Source organism: Rhea pennata, chromosome 16 (assembly GCF_028389875.1).
Source record: "Rhea pennata isolate bPtePen1 chromosome 16, bPtePen1.pri, whole genome shotgun sequence".
Classification (NCBI taxonomy): domain Eukaryota; kingdom Metazoa; phylum Chordata; class Aves; order Rheiformes; family Rheidae; genus Rhea; species Rhea pennata.
In genome coordinates this window covers 15,992,998-16,013,040 of record NC_084678.1, presented here as the reverse complement: position 1 = coordinate 16,013,040, position 20,043 = coordinate 15,992,998, and the positions used below count along the sequence as shown (strand labels likewise).

General features: G+C 42.1%; 1 protein-coding gene across 1 annotated transcript in view; it reads right to left on the bottom strand.

Moving 5' to 3' along the window:
- COL20A1 (collagen type XX alpha 1 chain) overlaps positions 1-20,043 on the bottom strand; it is a 62,091-nt gene continuing 42,048 nt past the window's right edge. Inside the window, exons 26-40 of the mRNA XM_062588931.1 lie at positions 18,610-18,768; positions 16,244-16,321; positions 15,519-15,605; positions 12,713-12,766; positions 11,635-11,730; positions 11,142-11,195; positions 10,428-10,481; positions 10,035-10,088; positions 8,765-8,836; positions 8,060-8,095; positions 5,877-5,943; positions 4,960-5,148; positions 2,593-2,670; positions 1,545-1,700; positions 1-1,034 (exon numbers count right to left, since the gene is read on the bottom strand). Of these exons, the coding sequence (XP_062444915.1) occupies positions 1,021-1,034; positions 1,545-1,700; positions 2,593-2,670; positions 4,960-5,148; positions 5,877-5,943; positions 8,060-8,095; positions 8,765-8,836; positions 10,035-10,088; positions 10,428-10,481; positions 11,142-11,195; positions 11,635-11,730; positions 12,713-12,766; positions 15,519-15,605; positions 16,244-16,321; positions 18,610-18,768 (1,248 nt within the window). The 3' untranslated portion in view covers positions 1-1,020. The remainder of the gene's footprint in view (positions 1,035-1,544; positions 1,701-2,592; positions 2,671-4,959; positions 5,149-5,876; positions 5,944-8,059; positions 8,096-8,764; positions 8,837-10,034; positions 10,089-10,427; positions 10,482-11,141; positions 11,196-11,634; positions 11,731-12,712; positions 12,767-15,518; positions 15,606-16,243; positions 16,322-18,609; positions 18,769-20,043) is intronic.

Below are 20,043 nucleotides of genomic sequence, written 5' to 3'. Positions count from 1 at the left end.
ATTTTGTTTTGACAAACATTTCATTCACAGAATTTGTTCCACGATGTATAAATCTAAGTTCATACACTACCGTTTGGCAGCAGGGGAAGCTTACAGCCAGGATAACATAAAGCAGCAACACAAAGCAGCAGGTACATTTTATCCGTATCTCTACAGTTCGTTGTGATACACATTAGACTGGAGCTGACACAAGGAAAAGGGTGTAACATGGCAATTACCTCCATGTCATACGGGTAAAAGTCAGGCTCAGAGCTATTCAATATTTTAGCCGACAAAATGTAAAGTAGCTACTAGGATTGCAGGAGGCAGAGATGGAAAAGGCCAAGAGGTTAATCTCCAGCTCCTCTCAGTACATGGCGGTGCTCTGTCTGATCTAAGACTTTGCTTGACAGATCTCAAGCCCCAGAGAGCACAACTAAATGGTGAGGTTTGTCACACCACGAGAAGGTTATCACGCTGTCTGCAGTGCTTGTGTACGTAACGCCGCTGTGAGGAAGCCATCAGCGCTGAGCTACAAGCAGAAACAGTCAAAGTAGTCCAGATTTTATTACACTGTCAGCCAACAGAAACAACAATTTTGTTCCAGTGGATTTGCATTTTTGGCCATGAGGTGCTGGTTTTTTGTCTGCGCTAGGGACCCAAAGTAACATGTGACAGAAATAAAGCACAAACTGGCAAAAATCACCTATGTTATATCTGAGCATTTCAATACATTATTAAGTCTATCAGCCTGCACTGCTGGCCATGTCTTTACTTTGTGTGGAACAAATGATGTGAATCTGAACACTGCACTTGTCCAGTGCTGATCAGGAAAACAGGAAAGGATGACCGGAGCTCATCTGTATGCAGCCTGGTTTGGTGGCTCTGGTGTTTGATTGACACGTCATTACAGAAACGATGGAAGGTTTAAAAAACAAACAAACAATGCATTTTGTGTTCAGATTGCTGCTTCTCTCAGAGTATGTGGAGCCTTCACCCAAAGATTGCCAGGGCAAAGCACTATCCTCAGCTGCCTCTGCATCAGGGGATGAAATCTGTATGTGGAAACATGCAATGATACCAGTGAATAAAAAAATAAATTAATGTCAAGTACTGAGGAGGAGGGTCCAGAGTTATTCCTTTCCAAATCTTTTGTTCAGCACAAGTGATTTTATTTTATGGGACTTTGCACAGTCAAATCTCTATAAGATATATGTAGGAATCCAGACACTGGTCCACCATAGAAACATCTCTGGGGACATTAAGAATTGAAGATATACCCATGATCACTTTTTATACCAAACTGCTACTACAGTTAAATATATTAATTTATGAAGGGTGGGTTAGGAGAAGCCAAATGTGCTGGCTTTTTAGTCTTTTTTTTTTTTTTTTTTTTTTTAATAGACCAATTGCATATGAATCATCAAAATTGCTTTACAAAGGAAGCTTTTCCAGGACTGACAGTGCCTGAAGGATGAACAAAGGGCTCTACCTAGTTTAAGAGAAGTAACCAGAAATATCAGTTCTAAAATCCTAACTTTTACATTAAGACATTCAAGGCTTACCTCTTCTACCTGTCCCATAACATCCAGAGATATCACAACCCCCTGGATATCCAGGCTGTCCAGGATGTCCTCTGACACCAGGAAAACCTTGAGGACCGGCATTTCCAGAGGAACCCTTTGGACCTGGTTTCCCCAGCACTATTTCTCCTGGTGGGCCTGAAGAAGGAGAAGCATTGTAAGCAGTAGCACATCTACTTTAGCTGGTCCTTGGTAATATCCACTCTGTACTGCCTCCATCCTACATTGCTGTTCATTATCTGAGTATTGTTTCCTCTTTTTCGTGGAAGGATTGCACCTGCCAGTTGGAAAAATATCTTCTGCATCCCAGTTAACTACAAGTCTTATCCTTGACTTCACAGGTGTCAAGTTCCCCTAAAAATGGAGCCTGTTTATGAGAATCCAAAGTTCACCTATGCAACAATGCAGAAAGTCACCTTAATCCCAGGAGCCATCTCAGAGTCATTGTTTTTGTGTTTTTATATCTCAATTATAAAAATTTGTATATACAAGAATATGTGTGACCATACTCCCTTGTTAGTGCCCAGTTCGTTAAGCCAGTGGTAAGCCTCTCACTGATTTCAAATAAGAGGGATCAGGATGGAAGAATATACCAAAGCCCAACAGATTACTCAAAAACCCTTGGGTTTCAGGAGTTGAATTTTCAATGCGTTTCTATCACTTGAGAGTCTGGATGGGAAAACTAAAACTCCCTGGATATGCCTCAGGTCATTAAAACACATCATTGCCTGTACGTAGGCACTGAACTGAGATGTCAGCCTGCAGACTGGCAGCTGTGTACTGAAGAGGGGAGGCTGTCTGGTACAGATGGATCTTTTTGTCTTAGTAGAGAGGAATTGGTGCAGCAAACAGCACCCTCAAGCTGTTTGATCCAGGATGCTGATTATCACCTACAGCTCTGCCAGCAACCCTGCAGTGGGAAGGCCAGTCTGCCCACTGCAACAGTCCTAAGGCTGAGTGGTGCCTTGAATCTGGCAGCCGGGAGGTCTGGATGACCCATGGTTGATACAAAAAGGTTTATTCACTCTACCTGTTCTGCCTCTGGGTCCTTGGATTCCTTCTTCACTGGCTCCAGACATCCCTTTTTCACCCTTGGGCCCTGGTGCACCTAGTTAAAGATAAAAGACAAGTTTCAGGTACCTGCATTTTGCATTTCACCCAGAATTAAAGCTCCTGTAATCTCCTCACTATGCTATTTTTCATTGTTTAAGCAGCACAGGAGGGTTGCAGCCTTTGGCAAAGCAGTCAAATAACTATTTTCTCCAATTCTGTCTGTGCACCATGGGGCAGCCTAGAGAAGTATCCCTTGAGTATCATCAGACACTAGGATGTTCAGTTTGAGGTTTAGTGAATGTTTGCTGGTACTGAAAGACCTGGCTATGCATACCTGGTCCTTCTCAGAAGGGTCCAGGCTATCAGCAGGTATTTAACACACAGACACAAACTCTTTGCTCTTGAATCTTCCTTTATCAACCAAACGGAAATGTCTTCTTAATGCAGGTCTGTACGTCATCCCTGTAGTTCCTCCTCCTCCCTGGTTCATCACTTCTCCCAGTCAATGTCTATAACCAAATGTTACCATCTCCCACTCTTTTCCATAATGACCAGTTGCCCATGACTAGCAGGGCTCCAACCAGCTTTGACTTGCATCCCGATACGGGTGAGAACAGAGATTTTTTACAAAGAAATTTGCAGTACTGGTGTTAGTGCAGTGGCCTGAATGTAAGGTCCATTCCCATATGTTCTTCACCTTGCTCAGACAAATCACACAGCTGAACAGTGTCTTCAACCAGCTGCTGGTTACATCAGGCTTACAGTTTTCTCACTGCTATCAAAACCAGTATGTTTCAGCAAAACAAGGGCATTTTGACAAAATATCATTTTTCATATTTTTAAGACGAAAATATTTTAATCAGCTCTGTCCTTAAGAGTTTTTTTCAGTGAGATCCATCTCCTCCTGTCTCCTCACTTGACAGGCTTGAAACATCTGCAAGCTGTTGCCTTCCATTTTCATTTCAGTAACATTTCGGCAACTTCTACAGATCACAGCCAAAATGGAACAACGCGGTCGGAAGGGTAAATAAAAGGTCTCTAGCTATTTAGAGGTGTTAGGCCACCACTGAAAGCAGTATGTTTTACTTTACTTTGACGATTACCTGAGCTTCTAACAAATGTTCTCAAATCCAAAGTGTATTCCCATGATTCATTCATGCTTGTGCAGTAACTGTTACTACTTTTATACCACTGCATACTTGTATCAATGTTTGAGACACGCTTCTGAACAGGATCCTCTCCTGTTTTGAATTTATGTACAAGGACTACTCCAGCACTTCCAAGTCTTTCATCATTTTGCTTTTGGGAGACACATCTGCATTTTCCAATTGGTTTCCCCAGTTTCATTAATATCTCTAAGTTTACTGTCATTTTATGGAACTTCTAAGTCTCCCATCACTAATCAGACAAATTGTTTGGAAATGTTTTGAACCTCTGAAAATGTCTTAGAGTGTATTTTATTATGTAATGATATTTGAAATAGCAAAGTTCATAATCTAGTTTGGCAAAGTGGGCAACCAGCCTAATCATGATTTCTATGTTTTGGGGGCTACAGTTAAATGCTATTCTCTAGACTGAAAAAGATACTATTTCCCTGAAAATATCGAAATACTGTTTTTATTTTTAATAGCTTTTTTCAACCCCCAGTTGGTGACCTTTGCTTATTCTCAGGATGTTGAGATTATATTAATCCATTTTTTTAGTCACATGTGAGGCTATTGTTGTTGGAAGTATTGCTCCAGAAACCTGCTTCCACCATCCGCATTACTTCAGTTGCCTCAGGCTTTCCTTCCACTTTTCCCGAGATTTGTCATTTCTGCCCAGAAGCAATCAATTCCATTGCCATGCAGTTCATCAAAATGGCTTTATTTTGCCTTTCTGTAAGGAAAATATCCAGCCCTCTAAAATCAAACTTTCCGTCCCCCAAAAATGTACAAATGGTTGCAAATTGACATCCCTCTCAAAGTAGACTTTACAAGAAGAGTGAGCTGCATTTGTTCTCTCTAGTCTTTGACCTATCTAACTTTGCAGTAAAAACACACACTGACATAATCCTTCTGGCTGCTGAAGCTTTCCAACAAGATTAGGAGAGGCCCTCCTGGAAGGACAACATTTACAAATGCACGTATGCATATATGTTTGTAACTACTTTGGTTTATCTCATCTACCACTTCATGTAGATAGCACTAAAGAGAAGTTTTCTTTTAGACATCGCGATGAGTCCAAGAGGAAAATAGGAAAGAGATGAGATAATATCATGAGGTATTTTTACTGCTTGAAGTACTGAAGCGCTTAAAGTATTAAATATGGGGTCAAATATGCTTAAGAACACTTCTAGCCATACCTCTTTCTCCAGGATATCCATCTTTGCCTGGCTGTCCGGGGATGCCATTTTCTCCTCTTTCTCCATTGTTCCCAGGGGGACCTGGAGGACCTGGTGGTCCTGGTTCTCCTGGTTTCAATTTTTCTTCCCAAATAGGAACTGGTTTCCTTGCATGTTCATGAATGAATGAGTCAAACTTCAACACGTGAGCTGAGAAGACAAGCCAGAAAACCAATGTCCATTTGCCAGGAACTCAGGAAAGGGACAAAAATCAGAGGATGTCATCTAAAAAGATACTTAAAAGGATCAGGTACTGCTAAAATATGCCAGTCCAAACTAAAAAAGCCAGAAGCTGAGGAGAAGACTGGCAGCTGAGTCATGATTTTGCTATCTGACCTTGGGCAAACTGTTTCATCTCTTTGTGCATCACAGCACAGGAACTTTTCTACAAATGCTTCATCTTAAGAGAGATCCATGCGATTTCTTTAGCATTTAAAACACACTGCACTCTGTTCATGTTGTACCCTCTGAGCTGAGCATACCAGATTAGATACATCTCCAAAGTAGGCGCTCCATTTTTTTTTCTGCTGCATAAAGTGAATCATTGATTCAGCACAAATCACAGCAGTTTTCCCTTAAAGGATCAAGTTTCAAACGGAATCTCTTCCATTTGAGAAAAATTTGAGTCTTTGCAAGGTGCCAAAGGGACTTCCTAAATAATACTTCACGGGTTTTTGTGCTAATACCAGCCCAATAAAAACAATGTAGCACTGACAGCCTGGCCTAGGACACTTGCTTTACTAGGCGCTCAGCATGGCACAGGATGGAGGAGCTCTATGGATCACTACAGCTTCAGGTTGTTCCCCTGTGATTTTGTTCATGCCTCACCATTGCTCTAGAGGCAGCATAAATTCAGGAGTCCAGTTGGTTATACTCACTCTGAATCATCCGCTCACAAGCCTGGCTAACTAGCTGGTAAATTGTGGCCAGGGACTGTGGTTCCCCCTAAAGTGAAACATTTTTTTAAAGAAAAGGAAGTATTAATATCATTAAAGCAGGATCAATATCATAATGCAGGATATCTGTCTGCCTGCTCTTCTTGTCAGCTTGAGTTAGAGATACTCATTACTATGAAATGTAGCTTTATTTATTTATCACAAAGCTCTGAAGCCATAAAATTGTAATTGGGAAATGTCAATAATTGCTTTTTTCCTGCACATCAAAAGCGCTAGACTGGATCTACGTAATTTATGAAGCTACCAAAAAAGGAGAATAAATTTCACTTTCAAATGTTATCACAAAGGATGCTAAGATTGTGTAGCCTGTAATTCAGCATCCTGTGATATGTAAAACATTTAATAAGATCAGATATTGCAGTGTGTTATCTTTGTCTAAACCTTTTACAAACATTGATTCTTACTGTTACTGTGTTCTAAAAAAAATGATATCGGGAGTTTCTATAGAAAGTTTTAGTGGAGCAAGGAAAAGCAATAACATGCAAAAAAACCTGCTTGAATATAAATATTTACTCTGAAAATCCATAACTGTAACATTGCATCTCTCCAAAGCCATATAAAACATACATCTTTGTCTGGATCAACATGCATACTTGCTCAAAATTAAACAAAAGCTTAGCACAACACCCAAGGGAGGGGAAAAAAAACAGTTCCATTGTAAAAGCAAGCATAGAAAAGGAAAAGCTGCTGGGAATGGAAGGAGAATAGTTTTAAAAATTATAATACCAAGGTGTTAACTTGACACTAAAACAGTCTTTAGCCTCAAGGAGATCTGCAAAACGTATCAGAGATTAAAAGGGGGATTCATCTCTCAGTTTTTGGAGTGTACGTCTGCAATTTGAGCCAATCCTAAAGGCACCCAGACAGGCAGGGAAAGGAAATAGGCAGTGGAGGACATGATTCATCTGACTTACTTTATTCTGCTTTTGGGTGAGAATCATGTCCTAAAAATACCTATTTCTCTCCACTGGTTATAAAGGGAGTCAGGGAAGAGGAGCTGACATGCATCTACACGGTAGACAGCTGGTTTGGCCTGATGAAACCCCCACAAAGTTTGAGGCTCTGATCCAGAATCTGCTGAAGGAGACCGTTGAAGGTGAACCACTGATGCTGGGTTCTCAGCCCCATCCTAACTGGGAGAAGGTATGACAGCACGTCCCGCAGCTGCACCTGCAGAGCAGCTTTACCTTTTCTCAGCGTGTGCTTTATGAACACAGCAATTATACAGAGGTGCAAAGGATGCACAAACCCACTAACGATAACAACAATCTAGAAACAGGCAAGTAAAGAGCACAGACTTTTCAAAACATCTTAGGTGACAAAAGTCCCCTTGACTTCCGTACAGATTTGCACACTGAACTTGCTGCAATTTATAGGGTTAATTGGGCTGTAGTAAAAGCAATGTTCATCTCTTCAATCTGCCTCAAACGTGAGGGAAGACATATTAGCCCATTAATTCCTTGTCATTTTTAAGCCAGTGCATATTACTCCGTGTCTGAGATAGGCTCAGAGTACATGCATGGCTAATTCCCTGGGCTCAGCTGGCGTGTGCTAACTCATTACACAGCATAGCTCTCCTGCTTGAAGCCTAATTCATGTAAGTCATATCTCGCAATGAGACTCGGACTCCCAGAAGTACACAGGGTTGCGTTTTTTTAAACCAAAAATCACGATAAGAAAATTTTTCTCACAATAAAATAACCTTCCAATGTAGCGTAAATATCCTGACTGCACCATCTCTCCGTGTAAGCACACCAGAGATATATTACACGAGTCCCTAGTTATACAATACATTTAGAAAGAACAACTGGGTGAAGTCAAGTGTTTTTGTGTTTTCCTTCCCAGTAAGATGGGATTTTCAACTGGCTTTTTTTCTCATTACTACAACTGACACTAAGAAGCTCCTAGCTGCTGTAAGATTATATATATCCCATCAGAATAGCCAGTGCAGGAAAGTGGAAAGGTAATGAATTACAGCTACATTAGGTTATTCAACATCAAAATGGTTTAAATATGTAAGTATAACTTGTGAAACAGATTACCACCTCCATTCTTTTGAGGATAGGATACAATGTCTGTGTTGCCCAATACCCCAAAAAACTCACTTTCTCTCCTCTTTCTCCTTTTGGACCTGGAAGCCCCTGTGAAAAAGCAAAAGGAAAAAAAATAAAAGTCTAGAGAAAGGAGGGGCAAAAGAAAATAAAAGTTCAACAGGGTACAGGTTACATTAGTGAGACATGGAGCACATTTGTTTCCAACACTCTGGTTGTTTATTTGACCTCCTGACAATGACTAAATAGGTTTTGAGTTCACAGGAATATTTTGTTTTCTTTTTAAGGGCATCAAAAATAAGGCAGCTGCTGATGCATAAAACACCATCAACAAGGATGCAGAAATTCCTCAGATATTATCTTAGGACAGTTTTCCCAACTTAAGTGGTTTTTAACATCTGAGAAGAAGAAATAAATGTTGACATCTAGACTTGAGGTTGCCTTGCCAAAGGCCAATATTAGCTAGTCCTGTTTGGGCCTTATTCTAATTCTTTATTTTATCTACACTCACACCAGATATTTGTTTGCCTGCTGGATTTTGTATAGCTTGTAAAACCACAGAGATTGAAGGAAAGTAGGATTTGTTAAATGCTTTATCAATGGTCAAGTAGCCTGGGCTTTGCATACCCAGAGATCTTCTTAAGAAAGGTGAGTGTAAAACAAAATTATTCTTTACACCTTGAGGGAGACCTTCTGTGGGAATAGTTTCTTTCCCCTGAATTATTTCATATCTTTGCCTTTGAACAAGCAGAAACTTACTGTTGGCCCAACGTCACCCGGAGGTCCTTTCTCTCCGCTGTTGCCTCGGGAGCCTGTCACTCCTTGGAAACCCTGCAGCATCAATTACAAGATGAAGATAAAAGGCCAGTTACTTCCTAACTTCTTTTTCTGTTTGAGGTTTACCCCTCCCTGTGGCTTCACAGGCACCAGCAGTTTGAGTTCAGAGGACTCTAGCAAGGGCATTGTCCTTAAGGCTTATGTCAGTGTCTAATCCAGCCATGAATATGGTGTTAAAAGTATATCATATATGAGTCATGTTCACATCATTCCCTATTACTGTCTCAATTATGGTCCAGCCAGCAAAGTTCAGTTTTGCTAACAAATTGCAATGCATTTTTTACCCTGCAGGTTTTAGATCCTTCATTATATATTCAGATTATTTTAGACTTAGCCTAGAGCATAATCCTTTTCTTCAGCCTGCTAATACCACATTATTCTTTTTTTCCTTGAAGACCTATGTTTGCCTCTAATGCTTCACTGCAACAGTAACAGTAGCTTAGAGAAAGGGAAGTACATTCTCTGGTCATCTCCTCTTTGTGCCATATAGAGAAAAACAAACAACACACACAAGAAGTATTTTCCTTTACAATTTTCCAGCTGTTAGGTTTAGACTCAGTGATTAGCAATTACTTTGAACAATGGAAAATGAAAGAAGTCTTTGAGACAGCACCAGAATGGCTTTCAGAGTCCAGTACGAAGGCTACAGTGCTCTCGTCATACTCAGAAAGCTCAGGTTCTATCCTGCCTCCTCTACATCTTCCCAGGATGAGCAAGTCACAGTCACAAGCTGAATTCAGACTTAGCTTCTATAAATACCCAACTAAAACTACTATGAGGTCTCATACAAAGACAGCAGTGAGCAATTTCCACTGCACACTGCTCCTTTCACATCTGCCTTCACCCTCCAGCTCCAGCTAGTGATTTCAGTGTGACAACTCCCATACACCTCAAACTCACACAACACCTGAAAAAAAAGTAGCAGGAGAAAACTAGCAATAGAAAAGCAATCATCTGCTTCCTGCCTCAAGGCCTCCCCAGAAGGTACCTCCAACAGGGGAAGCTAAAGGCATTACGCCTCATGCTGACAGCGTCAGCGTAGGTACACCTGTGAAAAGTGCTGGGGTACAGCCCTGGGACACCCTGAGAAGGGGTTTTACTCTGACATTGTTGGAGGACAGCTTGTCAACACAAACCACAACCACGTGATGAGGAAGATTTTTCTATTGAATGGCTCAGGGCATGCACCTACCCTTGGTCCAGGTGGTCCTGGAGGCCCAGCCGTGCCTTCTAGTCCTCTCACCCCCTGCAAAGCCAAACCCAGTTATGCATTAACAAGAGGACTCAAAGAAAGCTGGTAAGCAATGAAATGGTTTCTCCACACGCTGTTTTTAACAGAAGCTTGCCAGAAATTAGTAAAAATATACCTGCCAAGCAGACAAGACACTTGGCACCTGGTCAGTGATGAAAAAGTTTGACAAAACTGAGATGACCCAATATTTTTTTCTCCAGTCCTTTCGGCCTAGTGAAAGCATCATTCAGTTATGCACTGAGTTCATAAGGAGAGCTGAATGTTTCAGGTCTCTGCAAGTACACTCAACAATTGGAATTTATGGCACTCATGCTTGAAAACTCAGAGATTTACCTTTGCACCTTGAAGACCATCCCTGCCTGGAGCTCCCTGCACACCAGGAATGCCCTGTAATTTAGAATTGCTGGGTAAAATTGGCATCTGATTATTATTTCTCTACTTCATATTTTGCAACAGGGAACATAAGAAAACATGGAAAAAGAGACGGGGTTATTTGTGGAACAGAACAATCATTATCATTCCATCTTTAACCTGCATTGTCTCCAGGCCTCTGGATAAGTTCTTTTTTCTCCCACCAACTGACTCACTTTTCCTTTTTCCCCCTATATTGCACCCCTACCTTGAAAGGGTGCTTTTGATAACAGTTGAGTCCTAAGGCACTTTGCTGACACCATCTCCTCCCTCTTCTGCTCTGAGGATTCTTGGAAAACACCAAAGCAGAGAGCAGGCAGTCAAGCTGACTTTCCTTCCTACCTTTGCTGATTATTTACAGTTCATTTATGGCTTGCTTGTTGGAGATTGTCTTATCGCTCTGTGAAACGGGTAGGATATTTGCCCCTTTAGAAGGCTAAAGCTATGGATGATTGTATGTTTAAAACTTTAGGAAGCAGGACTAGACCAGCACAGGAAGATGGTTTGACACTCCAAGTGAAAGAGTTTCAAAACAGGCAACAAGAATCCTATCACTTTTCAAACTTGCTTAAATTAATTACTAGGAAAAAAGGGAAAATCTTCTAGACAATTTAAAGAAATGGTATCTGCTATTACTTGCATGCCAGGACTTCCTGTGTCTCCTTTCTCTCCTTTAATTCCTGGTGGTCCCTTGGATTGAAACAGAAAAATAGTTATGCATACTGGACTATCCTGTAAGGAAAACAACATCATGCCTGCTCTACACCCATTTCCCAGTTTGCTCATGCTCTCCAAAGTGCTAAAAGAGAGTTTGGAATCACATGTTCATGGGAATCTGCCACGTTCCTACAGACATGAACACAGTGACCTCCACCTGCATTCCTTGCTTAAAAATGATGACCAAGAAATGCCTGAACACTCTACTGGGCTGTTATCATTATCTTTCTCTAGTGCAGCTGCCCAGATGTTAACAGGATGATGTAAACACATTGACACATTGCCTGAATTTTTTCTTTCTTTCTTTCTCCTTTCTCTGTCTTTTTTTTATTTTATTTTTTTTTTTTTTTTGGAGACATGTTCTTAATGCAAAGCACAAGTGACAAATAAGGCAGTGGAAAAGATCACATACCACTGGACCCTGAACCGTGATCCCTTGGGAACCTGGAGAGCCTTGCTGGCCACTAGGACCCTCTGGCCCCACTTGTCCAGGTGGGCCTGGTTCACCCTAAAGCCCAAGACATAAAATCAAACATAAAGAAGGAAAACAATTAGAGGCTGTCCTCGACATAGACTGCACCACAGCAGCTGGGTCAGCACGAACCCTCTACAGGATTCAAGATCAATAATTCAGGACAGTAGGGATCTCTAGAAACCTCAGCTGCCTTTGTTTTTTTGGTCCAAGATGCTGGCACCCCATCTACAGGAGTCAATGGCAAGGTGCCACATCCTGCCTGGCAAAACAGGATTCACCCTCCCAAGCAGCAGGTCATTCCAGCTATTCAAGATGGCCTTAACCTGCAGGTGAAATCCGCATTTATTGTTATTTCCTCCCCAAACCGTTTCCCCTGCAACTCTGCTTCCTTCAGAGCGTTTACCCCAAAGAAGGGAAGAAGTGGGTTGGTCTGGCTTTGCCGTGCGTACATTAGTGGAACAGCACCTTCAATACACTAAACACTTCAGTCAGGACTTGCTCTTGTCCCCAACATTTGGGAAGTTCAGACTCGGTCATTCCTTATGAGCTCAGAGCTGCTCTTGAAGTCTGCGCGTGGCTCTTGCTCTGCTTCACAGCTCACCACAGACTAAGAGCACAATCAACCCAGGTGTGCTTGGCAGCCAGATCAAGCACAGCACAAAGACTGGCTCTTTTCCAGAATGGCTGCTTTCCAAGAACATTGCTGATCACAGTGCATTATTTCAATTCAATAAGGCCCATCATCTTAATTTTTATAACCTGAGTATTTAATTAATACTAAGTGATCCCATACTCCTCAACGCATTGGTTCTTAAGGCCCTAAGTCTACTTACTCTACACTCACTACGCTCTGCTTGGCACAGTAAAACAGGGAGAGGACTCAGAGGAATCAAGTTCAAATCTGAAACAAAAACATCCAGCTCCAATAAAGGTGAAGCTTACACTCCTGTATCCTTCCTCTGATGTAATCTGAAGCAAAAGAAAGTCAATTATAATGCTGAAAATTAGTTCTTACCTTGGGCCCTGGCTCTCCTCTTTCCCCTTGTGGCCCTCTCCTTCCAGGGCTGCCCTGCCAATAACACACAAAGCTACTGTTATTATTATTTTTATTTCAGTGTAACAAAGAGCCTAGCAGACAGAAGTTGGCCCGTTTGCTACATACACACAACGAAAAGAGAATCCTTACCCCAAAGAACCAGGTGAAAATGGGTGCAAGAAGAAAATGAATCAGCCATCCAGTCAATTGGAAGATGAAAGGAAAGATGACAGTAGAGCCCCATTTGTGACAGGGTACTTGCACCCACCGCCCATGGGAAGAGATGGAGTTTTGACCTGTTCAGACCTCCCCCAAACTACCAGTAAATCCAAGCTGAGGCAACAAATGGAGAAGGAGTCACACAGGAACATGGGAAGGCACCAGAGAAGAGGGGCTCATGTTTACATCCCTTTAGGCCAAGGCTGTTTTATGTAACATCCTCCTGATAAAATACACACATGCAGAGATCAGGGATGGTGGCCAACTCCAGCGAGACCCAGCTTAGCTCTGCATCTGCGTAACTGCTGGATCTGAGAGGAAACTAATCTTCTGGCACAAATCAGTACTCTGTGAACTTTTGACATCTTAATCTAAAAGTTTCTGTTCTTGAATCTAAACAACAATGGATTTAGATTAAGAGGTACATCCAGGAAGCTTTGCTAAAGGTTCTTTCAGAAATGCCCAGAAGCTCATTTCAGAAGTATAGCTTGGCCTGGTCAAAAACACTCATTAAGAAAGAGTAATAACTACAAAGTGGGAGATAATCTTGCTAACTTTAAACTACTGGAGTTTTAAAAGTAGCAGTAAGTACTCATGTAACTGCAGTAAATTACTGAGTCAGATGGTATGAGTATAAGGTTATGTATCATAACTGTATTTTCTCTTGTGCTCAAAAGAACTCAGCTCTTAAGAGAGTTGTGCTGCAGAGATGTTTAAACCACAGGGCAATGCAGGATGGTAATTATGCACTTAGTATATCGAAACATACTGTGATAGTACAGTGTGCTCTGTAATTAAACTTCCTTCCACTGGAACGAGCATGTAATTACTATACAACAAGATGCTGCTCCTAGTGAAGAGAGGAATCGATTTTCACAGTAGAATAACAGTATTAAAAAAGATGATCTAAAACACCTTCACCTGAGCAAGGAGGCCATTGTTGCTTAAACCATTACTTTCCAGGAGTAAAGCTTCTGGTACGATTGAAATCAGGTGCTGTGGACAGCATCTCAGCCTTCAGCAGCCAGTGCAATCACAAATGTTTCCACTCACACTTTAGAAGTGCAAACATTCAGCTGTGGACTAAACTGGCTGCCCTTGCTATTAAACCATGACCAGGTAAGTTACCACTGCTCCCCCAAAAGCTTCTCAGTGAATCCTAGAGAAATGCAGCCAGGAGGAAGCTGGCTTCTGGTCTGTCTGCCTGTTCCAAGGCAGGATCAGCTCCACTTATATTGTTCTTTAATCTCTTAAATGCCTCCATTAATGGAGATCCTACCGTATTCTTGCATTGCCTGGTCCCGGGCTTCGCCAACTGCTGGATAACTGCTTACTATTGTCTAACTAGAATATTTCTTGCTGCAGATTAATCCCATGGTGACTTTCCTCTGTCTATAATGGATAAGGCAAAAGATTGAGTTTGTCCTTTATCCCAGAGAACATTATATACCTAAAGACTATCATATTCCCTCATTTCCTTCAGGGTTTTCTTGCAGGTTTTGTCCTTTGTAAAGAGAGTGCTTTGGGGATAGACAGCATTGTAAAGTCTCCTCTTTCTTTCTACATTGCCGACCTACGCAGACACTCAGTCTGGTCTGAACCCAGACCGCCCACAAGCCAGTGGGGTGCTGTACAAACCTAGTGGCACAGCCACCCTCCAAAGCCCTCCCGTGCAGCTCAGCCACACTGCTGTGCGCCACCAGAAATCTCAGACTGCTCTGAGCAGAGATCTCCCTGCAAGCACCTGTACAGATGTGCCCCATGCGCAGTGGGCTATGAAATGTAAAATATGTGGTTAGAAGTTATCCATTTTTCACAGTGGGTGAAAAGAAGATGGATATAATCAGCTGCTGAGGATCAGATTCTTTATTGACACCCTTTTGCATGGGCAAAAGGGAGAGGTTTTGCCAAGTGTCTGCATAAGACTCCCAGTTAGCAGATGAACCTTTTTTTTTTCCCATTTACAAAGAGTTTCAAAGCTTCTGATCCATAAAATCTCTCCAGCGACACACACAGAGGGTGGTCAGTCCTCTCATAAGAGGATTAATGTGGCATCAGGAAATGCTCTGTCTCTTCCTAGCTGCAGTTATTGCCTTGCCGAAGTGCCATCTCCCCACTTCATGACCATAGGAAACCTGAAGGGTATCGCTTTGTTTCAGCCTTTGACTGGTGAGGGGAAGACTTTAATGTTCCCTCAGATGGGGACATCAGGGCAGGAGCTGGCCTGCCAAGCCCAGACTTCACCTGTTATTCTGAAAAACAGCCAAAACATGCACAGAGAAACAAAACTCTATCAGGCAAAGCTTTGGAGTCTGTGTTCAGCAGGGAAGAGCTGCCTTCCCACTTAATCGCATCTGGGATCAAGATAAGAGAAAGAAAACAAAACCTTGTAGAGGCCATGATCCTCCAACACACTATAGTCTTGCTTCAGTGGAATGCTGACCTCTCTCCATCTACCTGCCCAGCTCCTCACACCTGGCTTCCCTCAGGGTGTCCAAACAGCATGAAACAACATCAACGTATACAATATACTCACTTCTAAGAAGACATGGAAGGATAAACTTACAGGGGGTCCTGGAGGTCCCGGTAAGCCTGGGAGGCCAGACGTACAAGTGCAGGCAGGAGCTAAGGTAGGGCAAGTCTCTTCGTCCCTCTGAAACAAAGACAAGCCAAGGTGCCATGAATTGCTGCATAGCAAGAGTAGAATGCAACATTTTCAGTTATTTCAAAATTCAATCTTTCAGCTGGAGAAAAAGAAAAGTTTTCTGCAGCTCACTGAGAGATGTTTGTGAAAGATTTTCTGCTTTCTTTCTCTGTCAAATAACAAGTTCATACAGAAAATTATGGATCATCTCTGTCTGAAATTTGCATAGCAAACTGGAAGATAATTTGCTTTTTGCTAGTATTTGCACACACCCCCAAAACACTCAACTGCATATTAATTCTCATTTTGAAATGAGAATTTGAATAGTAGAGCAGAGCAATGTTGTAATTCTGGGCTGAAGGGTGACAGCAAAGCTGTATGGTTGTTGGGGCTGCTGTCACAGAAGAATTCATGATGGAAACGATATACGTTGCACTAGAATTTGAAGAGTTACCTTGCCTTTTGAAGCAAACAACTTCATTCACTTCACCAAGAAACATCCTGTCAGTAATCCCAATGGATGAGAAGAAAAATAGTTTCCCTTTTGTGTCTACCAAAATCGTTTGCAGTATCACCTCCTTCTGCATGGTCTTGTTCCATCATCCCCAACTTCATCTCAACTAGTAGAGTGGTCCCTTTTGTCTTACCAAGGCAGGAAGATCACAGCATCTGTCTTCCTCTGCCCCTAAACTGTTGCACACAATCCGCAAAGACTGCAGCTGGAACTGGGAGAAAAAAGGAGAATTTTATAAGGGAGCGTTGGCATAGTCAATCCATCACCAAAATCACCTTGTGACATTCAGGTACCGAAAATAATCTTCATCAATGATTTGACAGGACTCCTCTATATGGTCCCAAGTGCCATTGTGCAAACAGAGCTGTCCTATGCCCCACGGTCTCACCTTGATAACCGTGGAGGCAGATCCCAGTTTCACCCCACCCTCATAATACAGAGCTGTGAAATGTGTGGCAGTTTAGGTACTGTGGGAGATCAGGACTAGACTAGCCTCTAGCCCCCCGCACATCCTCCTTTTCAAGAGGCAGCTATAACAAATGTAGATGTGCTTAATGCATAATATAAAAAGTATCACTGGCCTCTGGGTGATTTACAAGTCTTCAGGTCTCCAAGTCTTGCTAAGCAAGTCAATATGAAGCTTCATTCCAGCAAAAGCCACGTTTGCAATTTACTCACTGTTCTGCAACAGTGGCAAGGAGCAGAGTCCTCAAGTAATTGGGCTTCAGCATCACCAAAATGTAAAAATAAACTTTGCTTTTGCTGGCCCTCAGGGGAATGAAGATAAAAGTGGCAACAATTCCTAGGAGATGGATGATTCTCCTCCCAATAACCCCTCATCCCGTCTTTCTCATCATATCCCACAACTGCCACATCTTCCCTTTTTGATTAACAAAGGAACACATACTGCACAAAGCTAGACAAAAATAATGAGGCAGAGATTTTTTCCCCTTAATACTGTTTCTAGTTTTTTTTTTTTTTTTTTAATTCCATTCCATGCATTTAACAATGAATAAGCTGTACAGCCACGGGAGTGTGACATGCAGCATACAGATACAGATGAGCCCTGTAGATCAAGCAGCATTTAAAGACATCTTAAATTAAATAAGGTGCCATGATAACCATTAATGAGGCACTCTGTCTTCTCAAGGGCAGCAGCACTGTGGAAGATGTGAAGCTTTGCTAGGCTTGAAAGGCAAAGGAAGCAGAGAAGGCATGAAGCTGTTCATTACCGTTTCCTCAGTTACAAGATCTGTCTAGCTAAGCTGTTAGCAGGAAAAATTTCACAAGGACAAAGCAAGCACAAATTTTCCTCCTTGGCAGCTGTCTGTTGGCTTCCAATCAGTCTAAACTCTTGCAGTGTTTATTTAGCAAAGAAGTATTGCTTGAATCCTAGTGTCCCCTTGTTTCTTACACAACTGCTCCTATACCTAATAGGCAATTCCAATAACCACTTTTCCCTGGTATATCCCAGTCCTCTGCTTCTTTCTTTGTAAGCCAAAGTGGTTGGGCAGGCTTACGGGACAAGCTAACTTTAACATGCCACTTTGAGGAGAGGGAAGTTGCAGTCAACTGGTATGCTTTCTCCTAGACTCTTAGCTCTAAAAGCAGAATCAATGAGGAGGAGCATCACGCAAGTCATGAGTGATTTTCTAGTCCCATTCAGCACATCATAGGTGACGAAATCCCCCTTTTTCTGGATATATTTAACATATCTATTGCATAGGGTAAACATGGCAACAGATTCCTGTGTGATGGCAGATATAGGTCTTTTTGCCTGTAGGACCATGCACCGTGCTGTCATAGGGCACAACACCTTGGCCTCACTTTTACTTACCCTTTCCTCTTGTAAGGAAGCAGGATGTCTGCAGCGCTGTGCAGCAAAGGTATGCCCACAGTCTGGCACTGATTGGTTTGTTTTCTTAAGCAGCAGCTGACAAAGAGCCTCTAAACTGAAAATTTTTTCCACCATTTGCATGCAGATACGCAAGCACGAGCACACTAGAGATTGAGACCAAACGAGGCACAACCAGACCTGTTACTCTCAGTCACCAGTGTTTCCTGTTGTCACTTGGAAGGGGTTGAGCTACACAGCCTTCACATTTAGAAGCAATTCCCTAACTCATCTGTCATCTTCAGCCTGTTAGGGCAGGAGGATCCGTATTTCCCCTGGTCCCCAGACTACGCAGCGTCATAGTGTGATGCCTCCTGCTCCGAGCACAGCTGAAGGCAGCTGCATGACACTTTCATACTCTGCCGCCTCTAATCACAAACCTCAAGCAGAGGTAGGAGGTGAGGAAGAGAGACATTGCACTAGGAAAGCTCATTAAATCTAAGAGATCAGCGGGATCAGTGGGAACTGTCCCACATCACAGCAGCGTTAGGAAGCATTCAGAGCGAAAATGATGCGAGATGGCAGTTCTCTCCTTCTGCCCACTCCAGCCAGCCCCATATTTAAGCTCCTCACTCTCCAAAAACATACATCACCGAGGGACTTACCGATGCTGACCCGCTCCTTGGCCCTCTAGTCCTTGTCACTTTTCCCAGCATGATAAAGCCAGCCATGGAGATGCTACCAATGGTGTTGATAGGTTTCTCTGCTATTTTCTTACAGTCCAGATAGAGTTTGATCTTGAAATGGCTCACTGCCACGTGCACCTGGGTGACAGGCAGAAAGAGTCAGGTTACAGCTCTGCTATGGGACGGAGGAGTCTTCTAAACAAGCCAACGCTTTCTGCCCAGATCCCAAACCTAGTGCTTTTCCAACTATGAGCAAATGGATCAAAAGTATAAGGGCTAGAGAATAATTTTGAGTATATGGTGTGTCTGCTATGCAACAGTGCGCTCCTCCCTGATGTTTCCCTGCTATACATCAACTCACTTTGTGGGAAGCCTTCCCAGAGTTACAGTATTAAGTAATTCAGTTTTGAAAACTAGCTTACTGATGGACCTGCCTATAGATACTAATAAAAAGTGTTCATTGCTCATTTGGGTGGAGTACCTTTGTTTTGAGGATATAGACAGCCAAAAAAAAAAAAAAAAAAAAAATCTTATGAATAATTATCGGGTTTTCACACAAAGATAGATATGTTTTTTTTCTTATTTCCAGCACTGAATGGTCACTAAAATTCCTAATTCTAGGGAAAAAAAAAGTTGATTTTAAAAATTTTCCTGGTTATTAACATCTTCCCAAAAAAAATAATTTTTAGAATTCTTTAAGGGAAAGGAAAGGAGCTTGCCAGGAAACCTCTCCTCCTCCTCTTTTCTCTCCATCTCAGTCCACTCCTGTCATCAACTCACTAGCAGTTTCAGTCACACCATGAAAGGCCCATCAAAATGGCACTTCAATACAAAAGTTCCTTTTTCCCCCCCCCACTAGATAAGGGAATGCAAAGCTTCCTCTTATCAGTTTCTAATGCAGTTCTCTGGACTCAGAGTTATTAATTTGTGGCTGAAGTCAATATCCACAGCATTGAGATGATGTTTGTTACTTCAGGGAGAAAGGGATATTTTTCTCTTGCATATTTAACACAAAACAAGTACATTTCAGAGATCTCAATGAGGCCTTCCAGGCAGCAGGCAGTATGGCACTAGCAGACTGACAGATGTGACATTAAATCCATGCAGCATTTGTCCCTGCTTTGAAACCCATCTGAAAGGCATTTAAGCCAATCCATGTCACTCTAGCTTTCAGCACTACCAAAATCTAGGCCCTTAGCACTTGGTTACACCTGGAGGAAGGAGATGTTCTGATTAGGAAGTTGCAAAGACCAAAATACACTGCTGCTGTTTTACTTTGAACTGGGCTTCAGGTGGGACTTGGGCTAAAGCTCTGCGTCTGGCTATACACGAGATGTGATTCACACTCTGGAGGTTTTTTTTGTTGTTGTTGTTTTTGTTTTTTTTTTTTTTCCAAAATCTGAGCTCAGATCT